We start from the raw sequence: 25,378 nt of genomic DNA, 5'->3' as shown, positions 1-25,378 counted from the left end.
GATGGGTCCAGAGCCACTGTGCAGGCACCGGCTTCTGAGGGTGTATTCAGGCCTACAGACTTGCATATTAAATCGATTCCACCTTCAATACTAAGGCCTAAATCTCGATCTATGTCAAAAAAAAAACGATGCCCAGGCCAGATGTTTAGGCCCCTATGCCTAAAAACAAATGATCAAAATGGCTGAATATTTAATTACTCTAATCAGGGATAGTCAACCCCCTCTTCTAAGAGGCCTAGCACTGAGCTTGACTATGAATCTTCTGATCAAGACTCTGTTTCTTCTCTCTCTTCTAATGACCTGGATTTGTCCATATCTACTTATGAGGATTGTGATACAGAGGATTCCATTCCCTCTGCCCCCCCAAGAGGACTTTTCTTTTGGGGAAACTTTACATACCTTAAGGGAGCATTTCCACTGGGAAAGTCAGGAATTTTCTGAATCCAAAAAGAGGCTTAGGGATTTCCTTCTTCCTCATCATAGGCCTTTGGCCATACCTCCTGTACTAGACATTGTTGATGATGTGTTTTCGGAATCCAGTATGGCCCTGATTCCCTGCATCTGGCTCCTAGTAAACCGGACAGATACTATAGGGTTCCTGACTCCCACAAATTCCTTTTCAAAAATCCTGTTGCGGACCCGGAAACCATTTCTCAGGGGCCCAAGGGCATTAAGGCTTCTACTGCTAAAAATCCTACCCCTTCTGACAACGATTCCAGGGTGCTGGATAAATGGGGTAAAAAGGTTTATACTTCTGCAACCTTGGCAGTCAGGGTTTTAAACTGTCAATTTCATATGCTAAAATATCAACAGCATATCATGGGACTACGTAAACAGAAAATGATGTTGATTTCTGACTGTGTGGAAAATAAAGATTTACAGGCTTTATTGCATTCAGCTGAACAAGTTAGAAAACATACTCTGAAATGTGGTTTTGATTCTTTAGAGGCCTCTCGCAGGGCTGATGTTACTGGGTCTGTGCTTAGAAGGCATGCTTGGCTTAAGGAGCAATCTCTGCCTGATCATGTTAAAGCAAAATTGTTGGATGCTCATTTAAATCAGGATCCCCGTTTGGCAATAAGGCTGAAGAAGTTCTAAAAAAGATGGAAGATTAAGCTAAATCTATGCAAACTGTGAAAGATTTCTTGCAAGTGCAACCTCCAAGATTTAGTAGGCACTGGCCTACTAAGAACTGGTCCTTTCCATTTCCTTCCAGATCTACTCAAGTCAAACCCAGACACTCCAAAAGCATCAGGTTTCAGTCCCAAGGGACTCTCAGAACTAAGCAATGGGGTGCTTCCACTTCCAAATCTGAAAATAACAAGACACCCCCCCCCCCCCCCCGTGGTAAACAGTCCCAATGACTTTCCTTTAAAACTACCAAACACTTGCCTTTTAGCCGCCCCTTTGGGGGGAAAGATTGCTCTTCATGCAAAAAACTAGCAACTCATAACCCAGGAGAAATGGGTTTTAAATATAGTGTCCCAGGGATACAGAGTTATTTCCACACATTGCCAACTCCAAACAGGTGGCTAGACCTGCCCCCAAATCAGTGGGCTGAGGCTCAGAAACAAGTACATTCCCTCTTAAACATGGGAGCTATTCAGCCGGTACCAGAAGAGGAAAAGGGACAAGATTTCTATTCCAGACTTTTCCTTGTACCCAGAAAAGACAAATCATGGCGTCCAATTCTGGACCTCTCTACTCTAAACACCTTTCTGGACATTCCAAAATTCAAGATGCTGACTCTTCACCAGTTATTTATTTATTTATTTCAGTTTGATTACCGGGGAAGTCCACTGGGCCAAGAAGAACCCATTTTCAGTGGAGGCCCGGGGAGAAAAGCTCCAAAGGCAGTACAGCCAATACAATGTTTAAGAAGAATACAAAACATAATACAAACAGCAAGAAAACAAAGTAAGACACTGCAAATTCAAATTTACAATAGAAAGTACACACAGTAAGAACATTTTAAAATGCATATTTACAATAGAAAGTAGACACAGTAAGAACATTGAAAATGCAAATTTACAATACACTGCAAGAATTTATAGGACACAGCAAAAGTTAAAAATTAGTCGAAATTTTTTTTTTTTGCTAACTATTCAATATTGTCATCCGTACAGTGAAGTTAGAGCCTGCTAAAAACATAGAGTGTATAAAGGTGCAGGAGTACAGGGGCTCAGTCTAGGGGAACCTTGGGATTAAGTAGGGTGAAAGCAAGAACATTTCCATTTTGAAGATAGGTGTAAGAAAAGTTGGGTTTTGAAGTAGTCTGAGTTTGGTACGTTTCTAAGAGAAGGAGGGAGAGAGTTCCATTTCCTACCTAGAGAGAAGGATAGAAGATGTTGACCAGCGGGATGTTTTGGTCTGGGGATGGAGTTTAGATTTTGGTGTTCAGATCTTAGAGATCGGTTGGGAATGTAAGAGGGGAGGATGTTGGATAGAGCAGGGCATTTTTCTGGGTAGAATATCAATCTATGAGTGGTTGTTAGTTGGAGATAGTCAAGGTGGTTTGGGAGTTCTAGCCAGTTTAAAGATTGAAGGGAGAGGCAGTGGTGGGTTGTGTTTTTGGATTTGGTGGCGAATTTAGAGATTTTATTATAGCAAGCTTCAAGTTTAGAGGTGAGGGAGGCAGACAGATTAGTTAGGAGAGGGGCTCCATAAAGTAGAGAGGGTAGGAGGAAGCAGGTAGCTAAGGTTTGCCTGGAGGATTTGCAAAGAAATAGATTATTCCTGTAGAGCATGCCTAGTTTTTGGTGTTTTTTTTTATATTTTGTTGAATGTGGAAGTCAAATTTAAGATGTTCATCTATGGTTATGTCAAGGAGTTTAGCATAGGGGACCACTTCAGTAGGAGTGTTAGCTTGGCTGAGGATGTTGAAAGAGTTTTTGTCCAAGGAAGAAGTCTTGGAAGGGAGGAAAATTAGTATTTTGGATTTACTGGAGTTGAGGGAGAGGTGGTTTTGGTGCATCCAGTTTTCTGTAGTGGAAAAAGCTGTTTGAGTTTTAGAGAGAAGTTCAGTGGGGGCTGCACAGACTAAGGTAGAGTCATCAGCATACTGGATGACTGTAGTGTCAGGGAGAGCAGTGTGAAGGTTGTTTATGAAGATGTTGAAAAGTAAGGGACCAAGAATGGATCCCTGAGGAACGCCAGTAGGAGTAGGTAAGAAGGAGGAGGTAGAGTTCTTCCATCTGACAGCCTGGGATCTGTCAGAGAGGTAGCTGGAGAACCAGGCAAGAGTATTAGTGGAAAGATTAAGGTTGGAGAGGTGGCAGAGTAGATGTGAATGGGAGATGGTATCAAAGGCTTTAGAGAGGTCCAGCAGAACAGTGGATACTAGAAGTCCGGAATCTCTGGCTTGATTAACTGTTTCTGAGAAGGAAAGTAGGGCAGTTATAGTGCTGTGGCCTGGACGGAAACCGTGTTGGGTGGGTGTAAGTAGCTGATTCTCTGTTAAGTAGGGTAAGAGTTGGCGGTGGACACATTTCTCAAGAATTTTGGATATAGGAGAGAGTAGGGCTATAGGGTGGAAGTTAGAAGTAGAGTTGTTTTTACCTCCTTTATGAAGTGGTAGAATGTAGGCAGAACGCCAGAGTTTGGGAGTTTGGGAATGTATGACTCTTTTAAGGATCTGTTAATCAGGATGCTAATTGGAAGAGCTATTCCTTCGGCTGCGTGTCTGAGGAAGGGGGGGAATGTTGTTGGGGGCGTTGGAACAAGGTTTTAGTTTGGTTAAGAGCTTTTTTATAAAAGTTGTGGAAACTGGTTTGAGTTGAAACATAGGGTGACAGTCCTTCGGGGAGTTTAGGAAGTTGGAAGGGTTGTTATCAGGGAATGTTTTGGTTAGTTTGGCTATAGAGTCAGTAAAGAAAGTGTTGAAGAGTGAGCTTAGTTCATTGTCAGTTAAACTAGGGTCAGGGCAGGGGTTAATTTGTGACCCAGGATGGAGAAGAGAATTATCAGATTTCCAGAAATGTTTGGGGTTGTTAAGATTAGTAGACTGAAGTTTGTTGTAGTAGTTTTTTTTGTCTCTGATGAGTTTTTTTTACTTTGTTACGGAGTTGGGTATATTGGAGCAAGGCAGAAGGCTGTTTGCTTTTCTGATAAAGCTTCCAAGATTTGTCTCTGAGTTGCATGGTTTGTTTAGTCTCTTTGGTCAGCCAAGGAGCAGAATTGACTTTGATTTGTTTGTTTCTAAGGGGGGCTAGAGAGTTGAGAGTATTTAGGAAGATGGAGTTAAAATGTTCTACGACATTGTCGAGGGACAGAGTTTGAAGGATTTGCCAGTTGATTTCTTTGAATATGTTGGAGAAGATTATGGGGTTGAAGTTGCTAAGGTTACTTCCTGTGCTAGGCAAGGATGCCTGGTTGGCTACTCTAGATTTGAAAGAAGCTTACCTGCATATCCCAATCAGGGAATCTTGCAGAAGATACCTACGTTTCAAAGCCGGCTACTTGCATTACCAGTTCATTGCACTGCCCTTTGGCTTGTCTACTGCGCCCAGGGTATTCATAAAGTGCCAGGCACCAGTAATTGCATTTTGCAGGGAAAGAAATATTCAGATATATCCATAACTGGATGATTGTCTAATTCAGGCAGAAAACCAGGCCATACTTATAAAACATCTGGCGTTTATAAAAAGGGTTCTGACTTGTCTAGGGTACACCATAAACGAAAAGAAATCACAACTGGTACCCTCTCAACAGATTACATTCCTGGATGCAAGCTTGAATACAACTGCCCAGATGGCATTCCTCATGCCAGAAAAGCAAATTCATTTGGTAACTTACTTCAAACAGGTGGTCACTAAAACCCTGCTATCTGTAAGACAAATACTGCAAGCCGTGGGGTTCATGGCTTCCTGCATTCTTCTCATTCCATATGCAAGACTGCATATGAGGAAACTTCAGTGGTACTTAAAGTTTATGGTGTAAGCATTGTCACAGCCTGGAAGCAATGATTCACATCATACCTTGCCTACGCCTAGAGTTCCTATGGTGGGCAGAGGCCTACCACCAAAACAAGGGACTGCCATTCACACTAACCCCTGCCGCCCAAACCCTAACTACAGACACATCAGACTATGCATGGGGGGCTCATCTGGCAGGGAAGTGCATTCAGGTCAAATGGAGCCCAAATCGAATGCACCTACATATCAATCAAAAAGAAATGTTAGCTGTACAGAATGCTCTGTCAGCCTTCAAGTACTACATTCATCCAGGACAACTACTGGTAAAGATGGACAACACAACGGTGATGTGGTACATAAAAAAGCAGGGGGGTACACATTCCTACCCCCTCTGCCGACTAGCCATGGCAACACGGCCTTGAGCTACCAAGTGCAACTACAAGCTCAATTCCTGACAGGAAAACTGAATATTTTTGCAGACAGACTAAGCAGAAATCTCATGGACCCACACGAATGGAGACAGAAACCACGGATTTTCAACATGTTGATGCGCAAATGGGGGAGCCCAGACATAGATCTATTTGCCTCTCCCAGAACTACCAGTTGGAAAATATTGCACAAGAACTCCTCACAAAAAAGCCTGGAAAGTGGATGCTCTGTCCTTCAGCTGGAAAAACCTATCAATCAACGCTTTTCCCCCTGTGCCTCTACTCTCCAAAGTTCTGCTAAAAGTCAAACAGGACAAACCAAAAATGATTTTGATTGCTCCAGACTGGCCACGCCAACACTGGTACCCACTCCTGCGCAGTTTGTCACAAATTCCTCCATGGCACCTGCCTCAGACACCTTTCTTACTGTCTCAGCAGGAGAACCAAATTCTGCACCCTCAGCTCCCAACAATGAAAGTTGCAGCTTGGCTAATCACTTAAATTCACCCTTAGCATCCCTCAGCAAACCTGTGATGGATGTCATTTTGTAGGCGAGAAGACCTAGCACTAGAAAATCTTGTGCTGAGAAATGGAAAAGATTCTGTGCCTGGAATCAATCTCAAGGGATGAGCACAGCAGCACCCAATTTACCTCAGATTTTGCAATACTTAACTGAGATGCTTCACAAGGGCCTGTCCTTCTCCTCCATCAAAATTCACACCTCAGCCATTTCAGCTCATTATAACACAGAACCTCCCCTCTTATCTCATCCACTGCTCAAGCAGGTCCTCAGAGGGGCAAAAAACTTACGACCACCCACGAGAGCTCCAACTCCAGCCTGGGACCTTAACTTTGTATTGGAGAAACTCACTCTTCCCCCTTTCGAGCCAGCTGCTACTGCAGACCTAAAATTCCTTTCTTGGAAAACAGCTTTCCTTTTAGCAATCGCTTCAGCAAGAAAGGTATCTGATTTACAGGCCCTTATGGCAGTGGAGCCTTTCATCATCTTTCATGCCGACATGGTGTCCCTCAGGACCAATCCCTCCTTCATGCCCAAGGTGGTATCCAGTGTGGCCCTTAATCAGTCCATTCATTTGCCAACCTTCTTTCCTAATCCACAGAACAAAGGGGAACGGATACTGCACTCATTAGATGTGCACAGACAACTTAGATTCTACTTGGACAGGACTAAACCTCAAAGGAAATCTGAACAACTGCTGGTGGCATTTGCTGCAGGAGATGAGGCTATTTCAAAGCAAACCATTTCCAAATGGATAGGCCATTGCATTCATTTCTGCTACAAACACAATGGAAAACCTATCCCACAGGGGATCAGACCCCACTCAACCAGCGCTGCATCTACCTCTACAGCCTTTCTCAGAGGCGTTCATACCAGGGACATCTTAGAAGCTGCTACATGGAGTTCTGTACATACTTTCACCAAGCATTACCATCTGCCAGTTTTCTCTAAATCCAGAGCTGGCTTTGCCACTGCAGTCTTGCAGGGCCTTATAGCTGGTCCTAATGCTATCTGAATTTCTCCTCCCATCCTTAGCTTTGGGAATCAACCCAAATGTGATGACTGCAACAGTGAAACACAAAGAACACAGTACAGTTGTGTACACTTATCATAAATGTAGATGTTTGAGTGTATTCACTGTTGCAGTCCTGGTTACCTTCCCTCCAGCCCCCTTACCTTTTTTGGCTATACCTCTACTCTCCTTTACTATGCTCAAAAGCTTTTTGGTGTATTTGCTTTTTTGTTGGAGGTATAAACTTGTATATTTTTAGATTTTATGGCTTCCCATTAGGGGGGCGCCTGACATCTGGGGCAAGAAAAACTGATGTAATGGCGTCGGGTGCATGTTTTATACCCCTGACTACCTGACGTCATAGAAGAAGGGACAGTAACCGATACAGGACCCAAGACTTCATTAATCCGGCCGACTGCGGGCTACTTCTAGCAGATAACCCAAATGTGATGACTGCAACAGTGAATACACTCGAACATCTACATTTATGGTAAGTGTACACAACTGTACTTTTAGGCCTTAGTGGCTGTGAGGCACAGGTGTGTGGACTGTGTGTGATGTGCAGTGGAGTTCACATGTGTTTTTGTCTTGGAGGTCTCTCATGTGGGTATGATGTTCTTCGTGCTTCACTGTTGCAGTCATTACATTCAGGTAATCTGCTGGCAGGTTGCCCTTAGTCGACCTGAATTCCAAAGTCTTGGGTCCTGCGTCGGTTGCTGTCTCCTCTTCCATGACGTCAGATCGTCAGGGGTATAAAACATGCAGCCAACGCCATTTTCTTTAATCTTTCTTGCCGCGCGGTGCCCAAAGCAGAAGCATTTTGCAATTGCCGGTCGGCCGACTACTGAAATATTCGAGTTTGAGTTACAGAACCGAAGTCTTCACTAAAGCGAAGTACCCCGTTGGGGTAACTTTTTTCTTGTTCCATACCGATGTCCGAAAAAGTTAATAATTGCATTACTTGTGGGAAGCAAATACCTCTTAATGATTTCCATTTATACTGTATTCCTTGTGGGTATGTTTTTGTTGAGGACCACCGCATATGTGGGTGTGTGTTGTGTAGGTGTAGTGTTTGCTTTGACATCCTTCTCAGTGCCAGATATACTGGCTTGTGAGGGAGAGAACATAGATTGTAGGTTCTTAATTTAATTGCATCTCTCATAAATTGTGTTCCTAGGTGGTAGTAGTAGAGGTTTGTATGTGTACATGAGGAAGTTGCTACACTGTCTCAGGATGCCCATATCAATCAGACTGGCAGGAGAAACCATAGGAAATATTCCATTCATATTTGTCACAATCTGAGGGAGAGAGGCCAGAGAGAGCTACGGTGGTAAAGGGTGGAAGGTCTAAGAGGATTACTACTGGGTGATCACACAAGTGCTACTAAGGGAAAATTTGTAGCTAGAATACCTTACAATGGCTTAAAAACAGTGCAGCTGTGGTCCGTGACGTGCAAACAAGCCCAATCCAGCTCAAACACGGGTTTTAAATACTACAAAAAAGAAGATTCTAGTAACACAGAAATCTAATCAATCCTGCTAGTCTCTGCTTTCTTTACTAGCTTGTGCCAGACAAGGTCCAGGCAGCTCTGCTACTCTCACTAGCAGAGGAGATAGGCCCCTAACAACACAAGATGCCTGCCAGAAACACAGAAGGCAAACACAGGATGGCTGCCAGAAACACAGAAGGCAAAAACAAATAGCTCTGAATGCAGCAAACCTTGTATCCAGACTGTGCTACTCAATTTAAGGGTAAGAACACAGTAAAACTTGCAAAAAAAAGCAGATTAACCACTTACAGGCAAAAACAGAACTCTCAGAATGAAAAAAAATACAGTTAAACAGTAATGAAATGCAGTTAATCAGTAAATTGCCTTAAAACAGTTCGTGTGTGATAAATTAGCGCACAATCAACAGTAAAAAAACAGCTCCAATAAAGCAGCAGTTCAGTATAATACTGTCATCAATTTAGTCAGGCTGCCGACAAGCAGTAACAAATGTGGCAAAGTAAATGCAGTTAAGCACAAGCAGCAAAATGAAGTAGGAAGAGGCACTTTTTTTTTTTAAAGCAGAAAGTGAGGAGACGGAAGGTAATTCAAAGTTGGGCCTTCACAGCTGATCACACTGTAGTATTTAGTAGAATGAGGTGAAGCAATGGGACTCGGAGGTGTGTCCAATATCAAATTTATAGTAGAGGCAGGCAACTCAGAGTTACAAGATCAGAACAGAGGTAAGGATTCAGTTCACCAAGCCAAAAACACAGTTGCACAGTTTAAACAGATATTGTTTTAGTTAATCTGAAGTACAGAAAATATTCATCTTTTGTAGTCTCACTATGTTTGTATTTTTCCCTTTAGCTGAATCATCTGCATTAAACAATGCCAACAGTGGATCAAGTATATCAGTAAAGAAAGAAGACTTGTTGGACGCAAAAGAGTCAAACCAAGACAGGTCTCTGACACCTTTGCCTAAGGAAATGGAAACATACAGAACTCCTAAAGCCAGAAAAAGTGTACATAGAAGCAAACCCAAAATATTCCCTGTTCTCGTTCAACCAGTGGATTTGACAGTGTCCTCTGAAAATGGCTTATCAGGGAGCAGGGATAATCCCTTGTTGGGCAAAGGTTGTAAGAAAAGAGGGAAAAAATCAAAAGCTGACTTGATGACTGTGAATTTGGCAGCAGGTTTGGACTGTACATCTCCACAGTCTGATCCTGGTTATGTTCAGAAACTATTTGAAGAAGCAGCTTCTGATGAATCTGTAGTTGTACCACCAGGTGGACGCCCTAGAAGAAAAGCTGCTAGAGTGTGAGTCATGCTTTTGATGCAGTTTATTTAATTGGCAGAGTTGGTAAATAAGAAGCAAAGTCTGACATTTTGTCTTCAGTGTCTTGTATATTTGTTTGTTTGCACTATTTAAATTGTATTTAAAAAAAGTTATTGAGTGGATGTTTTATGGTGGTGATCAAAGATTTTGACTATTCACAAATACATTTATTCATAGATCATTACTTTACCGACCTGGGTGGCCTTTCTAAGCCTAGCCAAGTTTTCTTCAAAGAGTAATGATGTCCTGTATCCAAATAGGACATTGAGGACCAGGCATTTATAAGCTATCTCTGTCTGCTATTCTCCATCCACTGGTCAAGGTTGCGCTTAAACTGGGTAATAGACAAACCCAGCTTTACATGGATGGGAAGCCTGTTCCAGGAAGGGCAGTCTGTGGGACATGCATCTGTCTCTCCAGCGTGTTCTGTTTAAGTCACAAACAAAATTCAAGTCCTTAGATCTTGTATTTATGATACTGTTTGACTTAATACGCAGGAGATTCATAAGTTTGGGGTTTGCTGATGCCTTGTAATTCAGGCATAGGTCATCTTTCAGCAATCTGTAGGGGACTGAGTGGAAGGAAAGGCTTTAAGGTGCTCTACATGAGGCAGGTTTGTTACACCTTTGTATCCTTTTTGTAAGGAGCCTCCAAGGTCATTCTGGTTGCTTCATATGCCTTGTGGGGTATGTACCGAAGGGAGCATTGTACTCTCTGAATGTTTTAATTAGGGCGGTGTCTAGTGAGATAATTACCTCTTTGGATCTAGATGCCATGCCCTTACTTATAAGTTGCACAGCATAAAAGGATTTCCTCATCATTGTGGCCACATGATAGTAGAAGGTGAGGCTACTGTCTACATGTGTACTTGGATCCTTGACCACTGGCTTGACTCTTAGGGGCATATTATCAACATAGTAATTAGGTAAGATGGTTGACTTCTCAAAGGGTATAATTATGCATTTTTTAGCATTGCGTTTAAGACCATAGCGTTGGCACCATTTGTTAGTGATGGGCCTTATTGAAGAACGTTAGTGCCTGCTAGGGGTATCGATGGTAACCGCCAGCTTCAATCACCTGAAAACTTAACCAGCTATAAACCTTCAGTGTTTGCTTCCAATTCAGAGGAATATTTGCAAAACAAGAGCAGGCCCAGTACCGAGCTTTTGAGGGACTCTGCTAGTGACTGGTCTCTTGGTGGAGGTTGCCTAACATATTTTGATCTCCCGGGTCCAGTCAGTGAACCATTTGGCTATCCAGCTGGTGATAAAAGGGTTTATTACCTAATGGTTTAACTCGGGGGATAACACCATGCCCAGTTGGTGGTGGTGCTGCTCCTACTGGTTTATCGAGCACTGTACCTTCCCGTAGGTGGGTTGTTGGGGATACCATTGAGGAGGCTGACCTGCATCAGAGATGACAAAAAGTCAAATATGAGCCAGGTCCCCAAAATAAACTCTGAAGTGTGTGACTTGATCTTGGGGCAGAAATAGCCTGCACTGATGTGTGTCCTGTAAAGGCTCATAAGAAAGTTTCTTATGTCTGCAGTCACAGATTTCACTTGGGAAGATTCAGGGAGAAAGGCAATCTAGTTAGGCAGTACATTGCCTTCTACATCTGCTCCACAAAGAGAACTAAAGCAGTCTGATGTACAGTTAGAGGAGCAAACAGTTTCCCTAAGTCCTAACATGGGCCAAGCATCTAGTAAATACTCAAGGTAAACTACACAGACAAAATGGCAAGGAAGTGAATTGAAAATGTTCGTGGCCTGCCCTGAACTGCAGGTGCACACTTCAAAAGGAAACTCGATTGGATGGGAGATAGGAAATTCACCCCGTGGATCACGTCAGTCGCCCTGCTAGACAGGGGTCCAGGGAAGTAAATACCGTGGAAAGAAATAGCCAGGGAATTGTTATGGCTAGGCTTGTTGTATAGGCCCTAGGGCTGATAGTCTAGTACCAACCTATGAATCTATTAGTGAGCTTTTCTATAATGCCGTAATGGAGTATTGTATCAAAAAACTTGACCAGGTCAAGGTAAGCTGTGTGCACAGTCTTACCTTCATCAGTGAATGTTCGTGTTTCACTGCTGCAGTCGTCATACTTGGGTTATCCTGCCGTCAGGCGGGCCCGCAGTCGGCCTGAGTTCCAAAGTCTTGGTCCGGCGTCTGTTGCTGTCGCCTCTTCCCTGACGTCAGTGCGCCAGGAGTATATAAGAAGCAGCCAACGCCATTTTCTTCAGTCTTTCTTGCCGCGCGGTGCCCAAAGCAAAAGCAGTTTGCAAATACCGGTCGGCCGACTCCTGAGATTTCAAATTCGATTTCAGAACCAAAGTCTTCAATAAAGCTAAGTACCCCATTGGGGAAACTTTTTCTTGCCTCAGACCGATGTCAGTAAAAGTTAATAATTGTATTTCTTGTGGGAAGCAAATACCTCATAAGGATTTTCATTCTTACTGTATTCCATGCCTAGGCCCAGATCACGACATCACTAGTTGTCGGTTTTGTGCTGGATTTAACAAATGCACTATTAAACATCAGTTTGATTTTGCTCGCCATTACTTTGGGCGAAGGTTTAATTATACAATGCAGTCAGAACAACCGACGACCAGAATGCACAAAAAACGCAAAGATAAAGATAAGGAAAGGCATCCGAGGCCCAAAACTGATGACGAAGCCTCTTCTAGGCCAGTCGCTGGTTCACCGGTTTTCAGTGAGGCGCTTTTGCAGCCCTTGACACCCGCTACCTCAGAACCACAGGTCGCGACCGACTCCCACGTGGAGGTGCCTAGGCCTCTGGATAATGAAGGTGTTAGGCCGACAGAGATTAACCCTTCAGATGGGTCCGGAGCTGCTGAGCAGGCATCTGCTTCTGAGGGTGTTTTCAGGCCTACTCAACTTACCATTGCAACTACAGCCAAGACTAAGCCTACATTAAAGACAAAGAAGCAAGTACAGCATTCACCTGGACAGGCCTCCATGCCTAAAAAACAGATGCTCAAGATGGCCGAAGACTTGATAACACTGATCAGGGGTTCCCATCCCCCTCCTGATAAAAGGCCTAGGCAGGATACAGACTATGATTCCTCTGACCAGGTTTCAATATATTCTGATTCCTCTTCAGACCAGGGATATTCTTTACCCCCCTATGAGGATTCTGATGCTGAAGAATCAATTCCTTCAGCCTCTCCTCCTCAGGATTACTCTTTTGGGGAAACTTTACATACCATGAGGGAGCATTTCCATTGGGAGGGCCAGGATTACTCAGAATCCAAGAAAAGGCTCAGAGACTTTCTTTTACTGCCTCAGCACAGGCCCCTTGCTATTCCGCCAGTGTTGGACATTGTGGATGATGTGTTCTCTGAATCTAGTTGAAATCCTGATTCTTTACCCCCAGCTCCAGTCAAGCCAGACAGGTACTACAGAGTCCCTGACTCTCACATATTTCTTTATAAAAACCCTGTTGCTGACCCAGAAACTATTTCCCAGGGTCCCAAAGGGGTTAAGGCTTCCACGGCTAAGAATCCAGTTCCCTCGGATAGGGACTCTAGAGCATTAGACAGATGGGGAAAGAAAGTTTACACCTCTGCAACTTTAGCAGTGAGGGCTCTAAATTGCCAGTTACACATGCTTAAATATCAACAATACTTACTGTCTCAATTAAAACAGAAAATGAGTACAAATGCAGAACAACCTGACTATAAGGAAATGCAGGATTTATTGCATGCAGCTGAATAAGTGGGAAAGCATACTTTGCAATGTGGTTTTGATTCATTAGAAGCTTCTTGTAGAGCAGCAGTTACAGGATCTGTGATTCGAAGGCATGCTTGGTTAAAAGAACAAAGTTTACCAGATCATGTTAAGGCAAAACTATTGGATGCTCCTTTGCAGCAAGATAATTTATTTGGTATTAAGACAGAAGAGGTATTAAAGAAAATGGGGTATAAGGCAAAATCTATGCAAACAGTGAAGGATTTCCTACAGGTACAGCCACCACGATTTAGCAGAAATTGGCCTACAGAGAATTGGTCCTTTCCAGTGTCAGACAGGCCACAAAGAGGCAGATACAGACGCCCAAGAGACGGATCTCAACCACAAGGCTCTTACAGACCACGACAGTGGGGTGCATCAAACCCAAAAGGAGGTGAGGACAAGTCACAACCTTACAGGAAACAGTCCCAATGACTTCCCCCTTCCAATGCCAAACTCTTCCCTTTTGGCAGCTCCCTTAGGGGGAAACTAGCACTTTTTTCTCAAAACTGGCAAGCAATCACCGAAGACAAATGGGTGCCGAATATTGTGTCTCAAGGTTACAGGTTCCACTTTCACACTTTTCCAAGGCAAAAAGGAATGCCAGACCTGTTACAAAATCAATGGGCAGAGGCACAAAAACAAATTACAGCTCTCATGGATATGAGAGCTCTTCAAAAAGTACCACAGCAGGAAAAAGGACAAGGATTTTACTCGAGACTCTTCCTGGTACCCAGAAAGGACAAAGCCTGGAGACCCATTCTGGACATTTCCACTCTAAATACTTACCTGGATGTTCCGAAATTCAAAATGTTGACACTACAGCAGCTCCTTCCCATGTTGGGCAAGAAAGCTTGGCTTGTTACTTTGGAACTCAAAGAGGCATACCTGCATATCCCTATCAGACAAAATTGCAGAAGATACCTCAGATTCATAGCTGGTTCAATGCACTACCAATTCTCTGCACTGCCCTTTGGCTTATCTACTGTGCCCAGGGTCTTTACCAAGTGCCTGGCACCAGTAATTGCATTTTGCAGACAAAAAGGAATTCAAATATATCCATATCTGGACGACTGCCTGATTCAAGCAGAGAGCAAGGATGATGTCCTTCATGGATGCATCTGCAGTCATAACAACTGGGTTGTCCTGTCGTCAGGCAGCCCTTCAGTCGGCCGGATTCCAAAGTCCGGGTCCGGCTTCGGCTGATGTCGCACTTCACCCGACGTCATCTCTGTTGATCTTCGGGTATAAAGGCATCAGCCGACGCCATTTTCCTCAGTGTTTCTTGCCCCAGATGCCAGTAGCCCTCTTGAAGGCTAAAATTTAGATAGATGCCAATGTTTCCAAAAAGATAGAGGTAAACACAAAAATAAGCATGTATGCACATATATACAAACAAATACACCATAAAAGACTCCCCCCCACCAGCTAGCTATTAGGAGGGTAAACACCCTTGGAGTACCACAGAGGGAAGGAGGAGGTAATCCTGACTGCAGATGCTATCCAGTTCGACATCTACATTTATGGTAGGTACAAAACTGTACTATGTCCTTCATGGATGCATCTGCAGTCATAACAACTGGGTAGAATACCATAGCCAACAAGGGGAGGAGGATAAAACTAGATTATGGTGTGTTTAGATCCCTTGCAGTACAGCAGTGGCAAACCCTGCTCGGGATCTGGAATATAGAGGCAAATTATAATGCTTGGCAAATGTATGCACGGAGGTCCAAGTAGCCGCCTCAATAATGTCTTTGGTTGCCACTCCTCATAAGAAGGCTGTGGTAGTGGCTGTTGCCCTTGTAGAATGAGGTCTTATGTTCTGTGGAATTGGTTTTCCATGGAAGGAATAACAGAATCGTATGCAATTTCCTATCCATTTGGAGATTGTCTGTTTGGAAATAGCTTTTCCTTCCCTTCCTGTTGCATAGGCTACAAAAAGTTGGTCAGTCTTTCTGCTACTTTTTGTTCTGTCCAAGTAGTAGCGTAGCTGTCTATGTACATCCAAGGTATGCAATATTCTTTCCCCTCTGTTTTGTGGGTTGGGAAAGAAGGTAGGAAGGTGGATTGCCTGGTTTAAAGACACTCTGGATACCACCTTAGGCATAAATGTAGGATTAGTCCTCATGGACACTCTATCTTGGTGGAAGATTAGGAAGGGTTGCACTGCCATTAAGGCCTGTAGTTCTGAAACCCTCCTTGCTGAAGTTATCCTATCATGCTATCCAGTTCGGACATCTACATTTATGGTAGGTACAAAACTGTACTTTCTTCTAAAGCATCTGGCGTTCGTAAAAAGATTAAGTTGCCTAGGGTACACAGTAAACGAAAATAAATCAAAACTTGTGCCCTCACAAGAGATAATATTCCTGGGTGCCAGCTTAGATACAACGGCCCAGATGGCTTATCTCATGCCAGACAAACAAGGACAACTGACTCAGTATTTTCAATTGATCTGAAAACGAACAACAACTCCTGAACTGAAGTAACAAGACGGTAACCTCACCGTCACAGCTATGTTTAGGAAAGTAGCGTGCTGACTCACTCGAATAAGGCAAAAACAGCTTTTCCTTTCAAGGATAAATAATTTAATAAACTCGTAACACCGACCACAAAGCTACAAACAAAATTTAATGTGTTAAGCACTTTCATCCGCTTATCGCAGACTTCTTCAAAACAGCTGATTAGTACACATTGCAATCCATTTAAAAAGTTTTTGGCGCCATTCCGGCCACCATTTAAAGTACCATTGCATCACTTTAGCCTATATACAATTATTTAAAACAACATATACCTATAATAACTTACTACTTAGAAACCACTTACAATTCATAGGTTCATAGGTTCATAGGTTCATACTAGGCTATCTGCCCGAGGGCATTTACAAGCCTAGCCCATCGTTTTGTGGCTTACGCCACCCCTTTAGTATGGGGAACTATACCCATTATTTTGCTGTGCCTCTGTCGAGCAGTGACACTGAGGTAATCCCTGGGGTATATCTGCGATCTCCCATCCATTGGTCAAGATTTCTCTTGAACAAGGCCAGCAGTGCTCTGCCTCACATGTACCGGGATTTTGTTCCACAGCATAGGAGTCTTTGGGTGATGAATCTATCCCTCCAGCGTCCTATTAATAGCCGTGTCAAGGTTTAAGTCTTCCGCCCTTGTGGCTCTGATGGATCTAGATTTTTTGAGGTGAAGCATATTCATCAAATCTGGGTTTGACATGGCCTTGTATGTTAGGCAAAGGTCACCTCTGAGCAAGCGGTGGCGACTGAATAGAGCTGGAGTTCTTTCAGTCGGGCAGCATAGGACAGATTTTGAGACCCTTTATCCTTTTGGTGAGGAACTTTTGTGGCCTCTCCAGCTGCTGCAAGTGTCGGGTCAGATACATTCCGAATGGGGCATTGTACTCAATCATTGGTCTGATGAGTGATGAGTAAAGGGAGACTATGACCTCCCTTGATCTAGATGAGAATCCCTTCATGATAAGGTGGGCAATGTAGAAGGTCTTCCTAACTACTTTAGCTACATGGGTGTCGAATGACAGACTACTATCAACCTGGGTCCCCAGGTCCCTGATAACTTCTTCTGTGCTCAGTGGATTGCCACCTATTTGGTAGCTAGGGGTAACCTTGTTTTCGAAGGTATGACTATGCATTTTGGCATTTAACTTTAGGCCGTGGCTCTGGCACCAGTTATCCGTTTCTGTGAGACCCTTCTGAAGGATATCTGTGTCAGATGTGTTTTCTACTATGGCCCAGTTTGCAGTCATCTGCAAACTTTGTCACATAACCCTCCTGTGTTTGCTTGTACTTGGAAAAGTAGATGCCAAACAAGAGTGGGCCAGGACTGAGCCCTGTGGGACACCACTTGTGACAGGCTTTGAGTCTGACATGGCGCCAGCAGCTCTGACCCTGTGGGTTCTGTCACTCAGCCAGTTTGCAACCCATCTTGTGATGTATGGGTTGACATTTAAGCTGATGAGTTTTCAATGATACCGAATGGGGTATTGTATCGAAGGCCTTAGCCAGATCGAGGTAGGCTGTATGGACTGCCTTTCCCTCATCAATGGCTTTGGTGACTGTTTGAAAAAGTCAACCAAGTTTAAAGGCATGATCTGCCTTTGACAAAGCCAAACTGGGTTGGATCCAAAGTCTGCAAATTCCTATGTCTTTATTTATGAGGTCCATTATGATCCTCTCCATGGCTTTGCAGATAAGGCTTGTCAAGCTAATGGGCGGTAATTTCCAGGGTCGGTGGAGGCACCGCCTTTGTGAAGTGGTACCACAGTTGCAGTGCGCCACTCCTGGAGTGCGTATCCAGAGGTAAGACTTTGATTAAACAGCTGTCCTAGCTGTGGGTTTAATTCCTCATTGAGTTCATGGAGCACACAGCCGGGGACACCATCAGGTCCCATGGATGCTGTGTTTTTGCTTTGGAGAGAGCAGTTCTCACTTGGGCGCTGGAGATGTTTGGGGGCTGCAATCGTTTGGTATAGATATCTCTCCTTTTGGGGGGAGAAGTTTGCACTGAACCTGTCAGCCAGTATGTTGGCAATGTCTGTAGGATCAGTAATCTTCACATCATTTTGAACAAGCTCTGAGCATATCTGGGAGTTTCCTCCCAGGTTTCTAACATAGCTAAAGAAGGCCTTATGATTGTCTTTTGAGTCTTTAGCTATTTTTCTCTCGAAATTTGCTTTGGATGATTTTATGAGAGCTCTTAGTTTTTTACTTATAGTGATCAAGGGTGTCTTACCTTTTAAGGATTTTGCTCTATCTTGTAGTAGCTTCCTCCTTTTGTTGTAGAGTTTGTTTATGGTTGGGGTCCACCAGACTGGACGCTTGCCTTTGGTACAAAGAGTCTTTGTTTTGCTTGGGATTGCCTTATCCATGCAGTCCTGCAGGTGCTGGTAGAAGGCATTTGTAAGTGATTCAGCGGCTTGAGTACTGTTTTCCGCCGGCTCGGGGGCCTTAAAGGAGACCACACTAGTCTTTAGAAGTGTGAAGTCGGCTTTTGAGAAGTTCTTTACTGTGGTCTTTTTTATTTCAGGTGGGGGTGGGAGGAGGACCTCCAGCGAGATTAGTTTGTGGTCTGATCTCACCAGTGAGGGGTACACCTCCGGTGTTGAACATTGTGCATCCATGTTCGTGATGATGAGATCAAGTATGTTATCTCCTCTTGTGGGGATGGTGACTAGTTGTTCCATGGCATTTGAGTTTATGAATTCCAGGAACTTTTGGGCTAGGGTGTTTGGGCTTGAGTAGTGTTCCCAGTCTATATTAGGGTAATTGAAGTCACCTAGTATGATGGTGTTTGGTGATACATTTATCCCCTCTAGTGTTTTCAGGAAGGCCATGTGAGGTTCCTGAGTTTGTGAGGGTGGCCTGTAACATGCTACAATTTGCAGAGCAGTCTTGCCTATGGTTAATTGCACCTGGATGGTCTCCGATGCATCGTGCGTTGCCACCAGTCTTGAGGTGTGGGTGTCCTTGATGAATATGGATACCCCCCCTCCTTTCTTGGTATTGTCCAGATTTTGGGGTAAATGCGTATACCATCTGCAATATATTATTACATTGTACAACTTCCTTATTCAGTTAAATGTTTACATATCAAAGACCTAAAACACTATAAATAATTTGCTATGGTGCACCTGTCAAGCTAATAAAAGAAAAGGTTTTATTGAAATAAAATCATTAATGCACGGTTCCCTAGTTGAATCTGTCAACACTTGCCACATACTTTCTTTTTTAGTTAATGTTTTAAAGTTACCTCCTCTATTGGATGTAAAAATTTGATCAATGATGGCAAACCTGAAACTATGTTGTTCACCTTTCTTTTCTATATGCCTGTATAGTGCATTTTTGGTATCATGCACCCTAATCCTATACATATGGTCATAAATTCTTCTCTTAAATGGTCTCTCAGTTTTGCCAATATAATATGCAGGGCATGATATACAACTAGCTATATAAATAATGTTTTTACTGTTACAATTCCCCTTTCTGAATTTTATAAAAGTCCTATTTATAACTTGTAATTTAATTCCATCTTTCTCATTAATCAAATAACATTGATTGCATGACCCACATTTAGTAGTGGCTTTACTACAATTTTTTCGTGTGTATTTGTGGCAAACTCTTAATGTTTAGACCCATCTTGTACACAAAACATGGTTTATCACCTAATATGTCTTTTATTTCATCAGCAACTATTAAATTCTTCCAATATAGGTTCATAGGTTGGTACTAGGCTATCGGCCTAGCCATAACAATTCCCTGGAAATCTTTTCCCACAATATTTACTTCTCTGGGCCCCTGTTTAGCAGGGTGACTGACATGATCCCCGGGGTGAATTTCCCATCTCCCATCCAATCATCAAGGTTCCTTTTGAAGAGGGCCAATAAGGTGCTCTGCTTGACATGTATGGGGAGTGTCTGGGATTTCTTTAAGTGGAGCATGTCCAACAGCTCAGGGTTTGACATGGCCTTGTATGTTAAGCAGAGATCGCCTGTGAGTAGACGATATGCCACAGAGTATAGCTGGAGTCTTTTTAGACGGTCAGCATATGGCATCTGCTTTAGGCCTGTGATTCTTTTAGTGAGGTATTTCTGTGGCCTTTCCAGCTGTTGCAGATGTCTTGTGATGTACATACCAAATGGGGCATTATACTCTATAATGGGTCTAATGAGGGATGAGTACAGTGGGACAATGATCTTTTTTTTCTGGATGAAAAGCCCTTAGTGATGAGGATTTCCTGATTGTAGTGGCGATGTGGTTATCGAAAGTGAGACCACTGTCCACTTGTGTCCCTAAGTCTCTCATCACACTTTCGATGTTTTTTGTCCTGCCAGCTATGTGGTAGTTCATGGGTACATGTTTTTTTCCAAAGGGGATGACTATACATTTCTTGGCATTAATCTTGAGCCCATGGCTCTGGCACCAGGCATCTGTTTCTGTAAGGCCCTTTTGTAGAATATCCACATAATTTGGGGATTCAATAATGGCTCCCAGTTTGCAGTCATCTTCAAACTTTGTTAGCCAGAGTCCCTTAATGTTGGCCTTTACTTCAGAGAAGTAAATGCCAAACAAGAGTGGTTCCAGGACTGAACCCTGAGGTACTCCACTTGTTACTTGTCTGGAGCTGGATTTGGAGTCGGCTACTTTTACAGTCTGGGTTCTGTCAGTAAGCCAGTTGGCAACCCATCGAGTGACGTAGGGATTTATGCCCAGCTTAGTAAGTTTATCTATGAATGTTAAGTTGTCTATCTCGCCTTCATTCTTGCTGGATGGGTTCGGAGCCGACCTCGGCTCCGACTCGGCCACTCTAAAGCTCGAGAGTTGGTTCCACCGGCTCGAGGCTCCCCTTATATCCCACAATGCTAGGCGTGAATTACCTCCGATCTCGTTTGCCGCTACAGCGATCGAGGTGTTTGGTTTCTACCGGCTTCTTGGTGAGTAACTTTGGATTAAAGTTAGTATACTTAAGTGTTAAAATTAAAATTAAAGGGGTTTGTTTCCCTTAGTTTAGTGGAATTCCCCCCCCCCCTTTCTCTCTAAATTCCCATTTTTTCCACAAGAACTTATAAGTTCTTCCCTCGGGCCTTTAGGCCTTCTTTCTTCCATCCCCTAGTGGTGTGTGTGTGTTTTTTTTCTCATAATTTAAAACTTTGGTAGTTTGTTTTATTTTTTGAGTTTAAAATAGGATAGGGTGTAATCAGTGTGTTTGACTGGGTGTGTGTGATTACACTTTTTCTAAAATGTCTAAAGACTCAAAGGTCTCAGGCTTCAAGAAGTGTGACTCGTGCTGTCAGAAAATGTCTCTGACAGGCGGTCACACTTCTTGTGTCTACCTGGGCCTTTGCACCTGCAGGACTCCTGTGCTGTATGCCACGGCTTCAGCCCCAGGGTCCTGCAGGAAAAAAAACAAACTGATTCTGAGAGGTTTACTCAAGCCTGAGGGTTCCCTTACTGTCTCTTGGAAAGCCCTCCAAGGCTTCTAGGTCCTGGCTCCAGCTACTGAGCCGAGACCTAAGGCTCTGAAACCTCCGTCTACATCGGCTCCGGCTGGAGCCGATGAGTCTCAGTCTACAGTTTCTGTGGTTTCCTCGGCTCCGGCTGGAGCCGAGGTATTAGAAATTCCTGTGTCGGTTCCGCCCAGACCTTCCGAGCCGACATCTAGAAAGAGGTCTAGGTCACCATCCCTTGGCTCCGTTCATTCGGCTCCAGCATCTCCTCTGCTGTCTGAGCAGAGCCATAGATCTCACTCCTCTAGGTCATAGAGGCTGTCGGACCATGACCTTCAGAGGGTAGTGAGTCGACTTCTTAAGTCCGAGGCACTGGCCCAAATGCTTCAGAGCCCGACTCATCAGTCGATGCCTGCCCCTGTCCCTCATTTTGTTCCTCCTCCGACTCCATTGAGCTCGGGCGGGCGTTGAACCGAGACTGTGGTAGCGTCGGAGCCGATACAATTGTCTTCGGCTCCATCGTCGGCTCGATTTCTTCCTTAGAAGAATCTCGGCGGACTTCCATCGTCGGCTCGAGGGGTGAGTGGCATCGGACCCTTGTCCGACCCGCTCTCCCTCTCGGGCTTCGGCTGGTGAGTTCGGCTCCGACATCGGCCTCGGAGCCATCACTGTCGGTGCCGAGGAGGTTTTAGCTTTCGGAGCGGGGACCTCTGGCTCTGCCTGACAGATGTGCGTTCGAGGTCATGCGGAGTGTGTTAGAACCTGGTTCTACTCCACAGTCGGCTCCGTCCGCCCCTCCCTCTTCAGTGCCTCAGGTCAAGTCGACTCACTCCCTCATCCCGGACCGCAGAGAGCCAGCTCCTCAGGAATCCCCTGTGGGGATCTCATCCTCTTCCGAGGCCTCTCCTGATTTGGCAGAAGAGCCCCCTCGGAAGAGAAAGTGTAAGAGGAAACACATAGACTCACCTGAGTCCGTCACCTCTGACACAGATTTAGAGGATTCCGAGGGTTCCCCCCGTTCCCCTTCTGAAGATGTCTCATTTGCAGACATTCTAGAAATCCTTAAGCAGAGGGAAATTGGCCAGCCCTCAACCCTTCGGAGGATGAATCTGTGTACCTTGAGGCGTTTGGCTCTCGTCCTTCCACCTCCTGGGTGTCTCCCCCCTTTGACCCCCTCATGCAGGTGGTAGCAAAAAAGGCATGGGCGGCTCCTGATTCAGTGGACCCCACTCCCAGGAGACCCTCAAAATTCATTACAGCACCAGCAGATAAACAGTTTCTGACAAAAGGAGTTTCTGTGGATGCTATGGTGGTTGCTGCTGCCACTAAGAAGGAACTAGCTGATCCTTCAGTGCCTGTCCATCCACCTAACAAGGAATCTAGGTCCATGGTCAGGTGCGGAAGCGGATGTTCTCGTCAGCGACATTTGCAATGCGTTAAGCTGAACTACCTATGCCATTTTACTCGTCTTCAAAGGGACTTGATCAAAGAAGCGAGTGACATGTTGAAGGATCCTACTGCTGCGGGTTTTCAAGACAAGATGAACACTCAGCTGGCTACCCTGAACTCCATAGCCAACTCCTCCATGCGCCTCCTCTCTTATGCGGCTGATGGAGCGAGCAGGCCGCAGGGACAGATGTGGCCTTACGTAGGCATGCCTGGATGCGGCTATGCAACTTTGCGGACCCCTTTAAAGCGTCATTCACTAATTCCCCATTTGATGGATCATCTCTTTTGGTCCTCAAGTGAAAGAAACCTTGACTAGGTGCGAGACAGATGGCAAGACTCTTTCTGCCGTCAGTCCGTTTTCTACCCCTTCTAGGCCTTACCCCAAAGGTCAGAAAAGTGGAAAAATGTGGTTCATAAACAATCTCAAGGGTCTTCGCCTGGCCACAGAGTCGGTTCCCGCCAGAGGCAGAGGGGAACAACAATGGTAGGCGTCGCCCTAGAGGCAGGGGTCCGCAGAACCAGGGCAATCGAGAAGCCTTCTCTGATAAGCCCTTTCAGCATCCCTGAGGTGTTGCCCAACTGCCCACCTTCGGAGGCAGTCGGGGGAAGATTGTCACTGTACCCAGAAGCCTGGCTATCCTGACTCGAGACAAATGGGTACAGTCCATCATTTCGAAGGCTATTCCATTCCCTTTGTTAGCATTCCAAACCAATCAAAAAAATCCCTTCCAGATGTTCCACCCGCTCAAAGGGATCTTGCAGCTTTGGAAATTTCAAAGCTGCTTGCAAAAAGAGCAATTCAGCCAGTTCCAGCAGACCAGCAAGGATCCGGAATCTACTCAAGGTTCTTTTTAGTTCCAAAGAAAACAGGGGACTGGAGACCAATTTTGGATCTCAGTATCTTGAACAAGTCAGTCAAGAAAACAAGATTTCGGATGGTCACGCTGCATTTCCTATTGGGAAAAGGAAACTGGATGTGCTCTATAGACCTTCAGGATGCGTACTATCACATAAAAATGAACAGGCGCTCAGAAGATTCCTCCGCTTCAGGCTGGGAACCAGTCATTTTCAATTCAGGGCCCTGCCCTTTGGTCTCACCACTGCCCCGAGTGTTTACCAAATGCATGGCAGTGGTAGCTTCTCACCTGAGACGTCAAGGATTCCAGGTGTTTCCATATTTGGACGACTGGCTCCTCACAGCTCCCACCAAGCATCTTCTTCTATTGGCCAGGGACTACACCTTTCGCATTTGTCAAAATTTAGGCATTTCAATAAATTGCGAAAAGTCTGTTTTGTCACCTTGTCGTACTATTACCTTCATAGGCGCAAATCTAGACACAGTCAACATGTCTGCGAGACTAACAGATCAGAGAATAACAGACATACACAAACTGGTCTCGCTCCTCTTCATCAGCAACAGAGTCAAAGCCAGGTTAGTTCTGAAAGTGTTGGGGATTATGGCGGCTGCCATACCTCTGCTTCCATTAGCCAGATTCCACATGAGAATCCTTCAGTGGATGCTCTTCACGCAATGGTCATACCAGCAACTTCCGATGTCCCACACCATCATGATTACGCAAACATGCAGAAATCATCTTCTGTGGTGGATGTCTTCCCCTCAGCTCTTATTGGGAAGACCCTTTGTCCCTTCCTCCGGTTGCTACTCTGACAGCGGACGCCTCCTGATCGGGTGGGGGGCATTATCAGGGCAGAACTGTCCAGGGCACATGGCAACCAGGCGAATGCCACTTGCACATAAATGTTCTAGAGATGAGAGCAGTGCTTTTAGCGTTGCAAGCCCTTCAAGACTCTCTTCCCTTGGGAACGATAGCAATCCAGACAGACAATATGTCTGTAGTGTGGTATATCAACAAACAAGGCGGAACCAGGTCCTACCCCCTGTGTCGAGAAGCACTCAGACTGTGGCGATGGGCGATTTCTTCTCAGCGTTTTCTGATAGCAACGCACATCCCCGGGAAGTCCAATCAAATCGCGGACAAGTTGAGCAGAGCTATCGTCATGCCTCACGAGTGGTCTCTGAAAGAATCTGTTGTGAGAGAAATTTTTCTCAAGTGGGGTCAGCCTTGCTGCGACCTTTTTGCTACTCCCCAAAACAGCAAGTGCAGAGATTTTTTCACCCTATTCCCTTTACCAGGCCAGCCCAGCAGAGACGCTCTAGTCCAAGTTTGGCCCCGGGGACTTCTGTATGCATTTCCTCCCTTTCCTTCTAATCTCTCAAGTGATACAGAAAGCTATCGCTCAGAAGGCCTCGTTGATCCTCATTGCTCCTTACTGGCCTCGACAGGTTTGGTTCCCCTTTCTACATCATTTTCTGTTGGAGCGACCTTGGCATCTGGACCTAGTTCCAGATCTTTTGATCCATTAGTCGGGTCAATTTCATCGCTCCCTTCCCTCTCTGAACCTCACTGCTTGGTTCCTCCAATTCCAACTTTAGCCAGGCTTCCTCAAATATCTCACTCTGTCGAGATATTTTGATAGCTTCCATAAATC

The 25,378-nt window shown here is 44.6% G+C and overlaps 1 protein-coding gene across 1 annotated transcript in view; it reads left to right on the top strand.

The window, feature by feature from the left end:
- Positions 1-25,378, top strand: part of GTF3C2 (general transcription factor IIIC subunit 2) — a 2,978,836-nt gene that overhangs the window by 317,602 nt on the left and 2,635,856 nt on the right. The window contains exon 3 of the mRNA XM_044075341.1: positions 9,230-9,680. Coding sequence (XP_043931276.1) covers positions 9,230-9,680 — 451 coding nt within the window. The remainder of the gene's footprint in view (positions 1-9,229; positions 9,681-25,378) is intronic.

The sequence above is a fragment of the Protopterus annectens genome, chromosome 6.part1 (genome assembly GCF_019279795.1).
Source record: "Protopterus annectens isolate FY-2018-M chromosome 6.part1, PAN1.0, whole genome shotgun sequence".
NCBI lineage: Eukaryota > Metazoa > Chordata > Ceratodontiformes > Protopteridae > Protopterus > Protopterus annectens.
Note: the sequence above shows the minus strand (reverse complement) of the source record. Positions and strands in the feature narration are given on the sequence as shown.